Here is a 9075-nt window from a genome sequence, read left to right on the forward strand (position 1 = left end):
CATACAGTATTTAGTCCGAAGTCAAAATTGTAAAAGACCTCATTGTCACCTTACTCTAAAACAAAAGAAATAGGTTACAAGTTACAACATTACGGTATGTGCCCCTTATCTCATGGCCACTTCTTTCCTTTCCCAAAAGACAGCTGAACAAGCAGAGTGCACCCTTACAAATTACCAACACCGTCGGTTTAGATAATTACATCAACGCAGACCTTTATTCAATTTAACTGTTGCTTGAATATTGAATCGCCACTCTCACTAGAGGATACAATAGGCAAAGACATGAACTGCAACGCAAGCAATTCGTCTCTGCTATACTTCAACCTTTGATCTATGCCCAAATAAACCAGAAAACTGAAATTAATATCATAAAAAAGAATACCATCTTACTAAGGCAATAGAATTCAGTAGTGCGGTAATACCTATAAAATCTGGAGATATAGACAAGTTTTCATTCTTTTTAGCTGCTTGCGTAGCCTTTGAAGTTAACTGAGACGGAGAAGGATGATTTGGTCCACCTTGGTGAAGAGGAACAATGGTAACAAGTTCATGCTGTACTTCAATTTGTGGATGAATTCTACAGAACGACATGATAGTGTCCTCAGTTAAGAGCCAACAACCTCGGAGGTCCATTAGTTTCAGTGTTTGAGGAGGTTTAAACACATGAAGCCCATAATTTGTCAATACCGCATCACAAATACTAAGACTTGTCAATTTAGGAATTGATGATAAATAGTAAAGTGAGATGTCTGCAAGTGACGCACTTTTGAGAAACAAATATCTCAGCTCTTTGAAGCTTGACAAAGGGCTTAAAGCTTCATCCCTAACTCGTGTGTATTCCAAATTCAAGCTTTCTAATTGTTTAAGACTTTGTAGAGCTGTTAGAGAGTGTGGTGAGCCGTGGTCGGTATTTTCCTGTGGTAAGCATCCTGAGTATACAAATAAACATAATTAGCATCAAAGCAGCCATTGTATACATCATGATCAGAATATGTCAAGTAAGCAAATACCTTTCACTATTGTATTGCTAAGGTCAAGAACCTTTAAAGAAGGCATCATGCTGATATACAAGATGGCAGTATCATCCACCAGTGTCTGAGATAATGAAAGCATCTCAAGATTGGAGACATGTCCAGCTAAAATCCCTATGCCTGCGGAGCTGACCTTGGTACCAGTCAGATTCAAACTCTTCAAGCTTGCACCAACACCCGCGATCATTTCAATCGAATCATCAGTGACCATGCAAGAGCTGAGATTGAGCTGTTCTATCACTTTCAATTTACTCAAGAAGAAGAATTTACTAAGGCCAGAATGAGCTACATCGAGAGAGGACAAAAAGTTTGTATTGGCGTGTAAGAGAAACTCCGATTCGCTCCTGAATGTAGCACCGGAGAGAATAAGTTTTGCCAAAGGAGCTTCATCATCTTCAAGTATTGAATCAATAGTACAATTACTCATGTTGAGGCATTCAATAGATGATAAATTAGGCAATTTTGTGACATTAGTCCAAGCAAGATTTAGATAGGTTAACTTGGGGAAGTTATTGAGGATGTTAGCCCCTTCATTTGATACCTTACTACCCCATAGATCAAGATATTCTAACTTTTTCAGTACCTGAGACATCACGACATTGAAGTAGCGTTTTCATGAAGCGAACAAAACACGAAACTCGATAGAAATCAATAAAGGAAAGATGAAAAAATAACCTGTAAAGAAGTTAAGGAGACGTCATCAACAGGTAAGCCGCCTAAGTCGAGAAGAGAGAGGTTTTTAAGGGAGGCGAGAAGTTTGATGCCTTTGGCGGTGACACTTGTTTGCGAGATTTGTAATTTCTGGAGGTTAGAGAGAGAGAGAATGTGATGAATAGCAGCGTCGTTGAGCTTGGAGCAGTTAGAGAGGTGCAAGTGGTTAACAGAAGCCATTCCAGAAATAGGCCAAAGAGCAGAAGAAGTGATTCTGTGGCAATCGGAAAGGTTCAAATACCGCAACTGCCGAAACGCTCCCAAGTACGCAAGCCATTCTGCATCCACGTTGTAAACGCCTCTCAAATCAACTTCTTCGGCGCTCTGTTTGAACACTTCTAGAAGCGACGGGTACAGGAGCCGCCGGGACACCAGGCGCCGGATGAGGCCGTCGGCGAGATGAGAAGGGAGATGGTCGAAGGTCCGCCTCTGCATCCGCCATTTCTGGATGCTCTCTCTGCTCTCGCACGCAGCTTCTATGCACAGCCTCACCAATTCGCTTTCACTCTTCCCTTTGATCGTCTCCATTTCTTCTGAAACCTGTGTGCTGTGTCTGTGTTTGTGTTTGTGTTTGTTTCGGGTTTTGACTTTGATCTGGGATCGAGAAGAAGCTTCCTTCCTTCTTGTGTGCAAAATCATGCGAACATGGGCCTCCGCCATAACCTCTTGGGCTTCAAGTAACGTGCGCCTCTATGGCTCTATCTTTCCTTTCTGGTAAAACCTTCTTCATGTTGACTTGGGCTTTAATTTTTATATAAATATAACTTTTATTGCAAGTGGAAAGAATTTGGATGCAAGAATTATATTCCGGGTTGATAGTAAAATAAGTTCCGAAAGGTAAAGCATTTTTTAAATTTGTTTCTAAAAGATTTTTTTAATTAAATTGGTCCTTTAAAGATTATGAATTAATCATATTTATCTTTCAGTTATTTCACTCACAATTTTCATCAACGATTAATGATGTGAAATGTTAACTGATAGCACACATGACACAAAACATGTTCAATTAGACGTTAACTAAATATGTTTACGAATATTTATCAATTTAGTCACTAGGTCATATTAGGAATAAAATTTTTGTAATTGAGAAAAATGACTAAATTAATAAATTTTCATAAACATATTTGGTCAAATATCCAATTAGACATATCAGGTATTATATATGTTATCAATTAATATTTTACAACATCAATCTTTGAAAAAAATTGTTAATGGAGTGACTGGAGGACAAATATGATTAATTTGCAATCTTTGAAGGACCAAATTGATTGAAAAAAATTTTAGGGTTAAATTTGAAAAATGTCTTATCTTTGAGGGACTAATTTGACTATTAACCCATTATATTCCATATATAATAAAATGATAAAATGAGAAAAAATAATTAAAAGACCTAACTCAATGATAGGATTTAAACTATGACTTGAAAACACAATATAGAGTAAAGTGACAATTAGGTCTTTGAGAATTTTGCGTTCGGATAAGTTAGACCTTGAGGAAAAAAAAGTAACAATTAGATCCCCAAGAAAATGAAACATGGACATGTTACATCCTTCTGTTAGTGAGACTAACGGCGTCATTGACATGGACTATTAATGTGATTGAGGTGTCCATTAAATGCCACATTAGAATTACTCTAAATGATGAGGACAAATTGGTCCTTTTATGTTGTTTAATTTTAACATGTCCCAAACCCTAATTGTTCAAAATCTCAATTATTCACCCTGAAACAAAACCTTAGCACAACGCAAAATGAATAGCACCCGAAACTCAAGAAGCACGAGGCGCCAAAGGAAAAAGAATGAAGGCAGCGGTTGAAATTATAGGGGTGACTCAACACATGAAAGACGCTTCAGCAATAAAATTGCTCCCAAATGTAATTGTCAACTATATGCAACAATATACAAATATGGAACAGTAAAAAATTCATATAGGTTGTTCTTAGGGTGCACAAACTATAGGGTAATTGTTAATTCAATTTATTTTTTGAGTTTTGAGTGTTCCATTAAATTGAAATTCATATCTATCATTTATGGTATATTTTTTTGTTCTTATTACAGGATAATTTGACATACTACAAATTTTTTAGATGGTTGGATGATGTTACTGGAGATATGGAGGTTCAAAGTTCAAAACAGGGAGTGGAGGATAGATTAATTAATTTGGAAGAGAGAATTGTGAGATTGGAAATGGATTGTAGAAATTAGAAAACTCCAAGTAAAATTACTGGTAGTAGATTTAAAAATGTTGTGTATTTTATGGCTGGTTTTTTAATTGTAATTATTGTGAATGTGGAGCAAAGGTTCTGGGTGAATCATATTAGATAGCTGACGCATAAATGCAGTAGTATTTATAATTGTATTATTGTGAATGTACTAATGAATAAGTATTTTTGAATCATTGTATGATATATGATGGAAGTTGGTGTTAATGAATATGATGTTCACATTGATGAAATGAAAGAAAGAAATCATATAACTATAATAGGCATAAGAACATTGTTATATTATCTAAGCTTCCAAAAGGTTGTTTTCAATTACAGGAGTTCATCCAAAAAGAGACGGAACACTTGTCTGTGTAATTAAATCAAAAGAAAACCTACATGAAAACATTATCATAATTGCATAATATATTGTGTCTAATTCAAAAAGGATTTAAGTCCAAAGAAAGTCTGCACAAAATACTAGACAATCATATCCAAAATACTAATCGATCATATCCAAAATACTACAGTTTCATCAATTCAAGACTTTAACTAAGGCTTAAATCTAGGGGTGAGAATGAACTAAAACATTCTTAAAGTTGTTCTCAAACTTGTTGTAGTCAGAATTTTTGTAGAAATACCATCAATTGAATTTGTTGTTGATTGTTGTGGTGGAGCTTGTTCAGGCCTTACAATTGATTGTTTTTTCTGAATAAGGCTGGATTCAGTGGCTTAGTAGCAGAGATTTTAACTGGACTTGAGTTGAAATTCTAAATTGGACAGTTGTTGTTGCAGGGAGCCTACTATGACCTTGAGCTTGGGCTGGAAGCCTCATTTGGTTTTGGACTGGAGCAGGAGGCCTATATTGGGTTTGGGCTTGTCTAAGAGGCTTGAACTGGGCTTGGGCTTGTCCAGGAGGCCTGAATTCTGTAGACTTTCTTGTCCTCCTTTTTCTCTCCTTTACAGCATCATCCAATTGGCCCTGTAATGTTCACATAAAAATTCACTATGATCTACATCTATTTGATATTAAACAAACAAATACAGTAGGAATAATATCCTCTATAAAGAATTTATAGTTGCATCAGTTACATTAGTGTCAGATCCATTGGTCACAGTCCCATGTTGAATAGCATCATTAGAATTACTTGCAACATTTGTATTATTGGCAGATCCATTAGTCACATATCCAATTGGTGTAACATTTTAAGTAGTGACATTGGGTTAGGATTTTCTGCTAGAACCGGATTTGGCTGAATAGATATCAATAAAAAAGTTACTCCAATATCAGACTAAGCATCAAAATAATCGATTAACCATTTTAATAGTATGACAACTAAACCCCTTAAAATTATTAATATGACATTTAAATCCCTAAATAGAACACTAACAGATAACTAAAACCTTAAGAATAGTGTGAATATATAATTAATTCTGCTTACTTATGGCTGTGGGTTGGGTTCAGCAATGGTTTCTTGATTTTCTGGCTGGGGAGTATTTTGAGACAGCGGTACCTCTTCTTGTGTATTATTCTTTGATGAGGATCTGGTTCTTTTATTTTCTTTTAGTTACTGGAGCTCCTTTGCGTGTCTTGAAGTTATGGCCAAACTTACCACACTTGCTGCAAGTCACCGTGAAGCTTCTCCTAACTTTATTTGTATTTAGCAGTGGCTCAACAAGATCTTTTCTTCTTGTATGTAGCTTTGGACGCCCAATGGGTCTCTTAAACTTGGCCGGAATAGGTCTTGATCTCTCTATCCTCTCCCAATATTGCTCACTTAGAACTGATTGAACACAATATTGGTATGTAGCATTGAATGAGGTCATTTGCAGCCATGGGTGACAATAGTTTTCAGGTCACTCATTTCTCCAAGCTATTGTAGATATAGCATGTACACAAGCATGCACACATGGTATTCTCGACACATACAAGTAAACAACAACAACAAACCAAATCAGCTAATCCAGTTAACAACCTATTTCTACATGTAATCTAACATTCTATTGTATAAAGTTTAGATATAACCTGTGAATTGCCACACATTACATGTGCATGTGCTTTGACCCAAATTTACCGACACCTTCCTCCGATCACACTGAACCTCATATTTGATTCGATCATCATCACCAATCTATTGTGGCTGCCACTTATCACTAGCCTTCTTTAGCATCTCTAATTTCTTTTGTTGAACTGCTGCAATCTTTCCCTTGTATCTACCCAAAAGTATCTTGTGATTTGTCATCCTTCTCATAATATAACATCTAAGTTTTTTACACATAGTCAATACTGGTTTAGCCCTATAATCAACAATCCTTGAGTTCCAGACCTCACACATGTTATTGATCAAGTTATCTACCTTAGTCCAGTAGCTAAAGTATGTTTTGACCCACATAGCAGGCTCAAACTTAGCCAAATAGGCCCATGTATTTTTATTTATTCTCTTTAACTTCTCCATACTTGCTTTGAATTCAACTACAATTGTGCATTTAGCACACTCCCACACAGCACCTTTGATTTGCTTATTTTTGTATTGCTTGAAAAAATTTTTCCAAATGTGCATCACAGTTTCTATGATCTGCATTGGGCATCACTTTTCAAATTGTAGGAACCAGACCCTAATAACAAACACATACAATTCAGTACCATAAGGATGATAAACAATCAAAACATGCTAACATACGAAGAATATTCTACAAATTTTACCTTTTGTTGGTCAGATATGAAGCTCTATCCGTGTTTTTGAACATCTCTCAAATCTCAGTCAGGTAATCTCTTAATTTGCTATACTGTTCACTTTCCTTACCAATTACTAAGTCTCTTGACTTCTTAAGTGTCCTTTGCATGCTCTTGTAGTGAATTTGCATGTTATAATCATGCTTTATGTGTTCTAATGCTTTTTTGGGTGAGCTTTGGCTGTATCCGTAATCGCTTCTTAAGATTCTCAGTAAGTCATTTAACATCTACTTGATTGCTTCCAAAGTCTCGATTGCATGTATGCTCAGGAAAAAAGTCTTAATTTAGAAACAATCTTCACATGAATTCTATGAGCAAAACATTAAGAAGGGATAATTTTTCTCAGCATACTTGGCTCTTGATCTCCTCTTGTCAATCTTTAGCCACTGTAATTCTCTACCCTGAGCAACTGTCCAGTTCTTTAGCGCTCTCTTGAACTGGTCCAAAGTGTCAAACTTCATACCAATTTCTAGCTTCACTTTCCCAAATTCAGCACCCTCCAAGAAATCATCAAAACCAGTCCTGTGAACATCATCTTCTGTATTGCTTTCAACAGGAGTGTGCAAGTCCTCTGATTCATAGTCAAACACTTTCTCATTATCTGACTCCTTGTGAGCGCGTGTTTCCCCCAAAAAAGCCCCAACAAAAAGGTCATCCTCAGCCTCTTCAGCATTTTCTAGATGTTCATGATGTTCACAATGTTCTTCATCTCCATCATCTCCAAGTTCAATTGGATGCTGACTTGAATTAGAGCTCCCCACATGCTGTGTAGCTCGTTGTTGCAGTCTTAAACTCCTCCTCACCTTCTTATATTCCTTCTTCTTTTGACATTTAGGAGAATCGCTAAGGACATGAATCTCTTCATTAGTAACTTTCTTTCCTTTTAGAGAACGATTACTGCTTGCAGTCTTCTTCTTTTTCACCACTCTTGCATGCTCCTCTTCGATATCAATGTCTGATTGGTCAAAACCAGGAGGGTAGAGGCTTGTACAACTCATCTTCAGCACGATCGTAACATCATCATCACTGTCATCTTCAGAAATAAGAGGATCACTAGCTTCATCACACCCTATAGCATCTTCACCACCAAGATTATGATGCTCAAAATATATATAGAACTCCTCACACTCCTTGTTTTGCATTTTGTGCTCCTTTAAAGCATTGATATCTGAATCACCAAAAATAGGATGCAAACCAACTTCAAAATTAGCAGCATTCAAATCAAACCACATCATTGCTTTGTAATCATCGTATCCCAAGCTCTTGAATAATTCCTTCAAGTCAAAGAAGTTCATATGGTCCAGATCCATCTCTGAAAATCTCTCAACTAACCCATTCCGGTAACTCAACTCTCCATGTTTGTTCCTCACAAATTTTCCTCCATAGTTGAACACAGGAATAGCAAATTCCTCCATCTGCTAAGTAGAAATACAATTATCATTTGAATTAATTGGGATAACAGTTAACTAAAGAATCAGAAACATGTTTGTTTTTTTTATTATGACATAAAGCGATACTAGTCTTTCTGCTAATCATTAGTTTCAACAATCATAAACAAATAAGCGGAAGCCCCAAAAGTAACAACAAATGCATAAATACTTCTAAATGTGGCAAAATGTGTCATGCAATTAAGTTGAAAATTACGAGGCCACCATGCTTTGCAGAAGATTAAACAATTTGTTCCAAACAATGGGACCACCATGAAAGAAACTGACAAAGGGATACACTAACTGACAAAAGCATCAACATTTTTTACCTAAGTCGAGGATATCTCCGCTAACACCGATTTCCTTGATGACGTTGTCTTTCTTGCTGGTACGTTGAAGGAAGAATCGTGACTTTTGTTACTACAGAGCCAAGACTCTTTGACTTCGGCTTCTCCCCTAGGGTTAATAGGTAAAAACAGAGGGTAACTGGAGGTTAAGGGCAAAGAGAAAAAAAATTATAAATGAAGAAAATTTACAAAACGATGTCGTCCAATTGCAGATGTGGCAGAAACGGACACGTTAGTTCACGCAATGGGACAGCAAAGTAATTCTGTTCCGTTTTGTTACATGAGATGACGGAATGATGTAACGTGTCCAACGTCTCATTTTCTGGGGGATCTAATTGTTACTTTTTTTTTCCCTCAGGGTCTAACTTGTCCAAATGCAAAATTTCTAGGGACCTAATTGTTACTTTATTCTAGAATATATTTNNNTAACGGGCTATCAAAATTTATTATTTTTTTCCATTACTTAGCCATTAATTCAATTTCTTTAGTCTGGTTCTTTTAGTTTAGTAATCTAATAACATACTTTATCAGTTTATCTCATATTTTTAAACATTGATGGCCAAAAATAACAAATTCTTATAATCCTCTAACATTCCTCTTAATTAAACTCTTAAATTAAATCAAC

The 9075-nt window shown here is 36.1% G+C and overlaps 1 protein-coding gene across 1 annotated transcript; it reads right to left on the bottom strand.

Moving 5' to 3' along the window:
- LOC107630709 (F-box/LRR-repeat protein 14) lies at nucleotides 1-2466 on the bottom strand. Its single transcript, XM_016333914.2, has 4 exons — nucleotides 1707-2466; nucleotides 1011-1614; nucleotides 423-929; nucleotides 1-331 (listed from the first exon to the last, which is right to left on the bottom strand). The coding sequence occupies exons 1-4, from the start codon at nucleotides 2400-2402 to the stop codon at nucleotides 219-221; spliced, it is 1920 nt and encodes a 639-aa protein (XP_016189400.1). The 5' UTR covers nucleotides 2403-2466; the 3' UTR covers nucleotides 1-218.

The sequence above is a fragment of the Arachis ipaensis genome, chromosome B03 (genome assembly GCF_000816755.2).
Source record: "Arachis ipaensis cultivar K30076 chromosome B03, Araip1.1, whole genome shotgun sequence".
Lineage (NCBI taxonomy): Eukaryota > Viridiplantae > Streptophyta > Magnoliopsida > Fabales > Fabaceae > Arachis > Arachis ipaensis.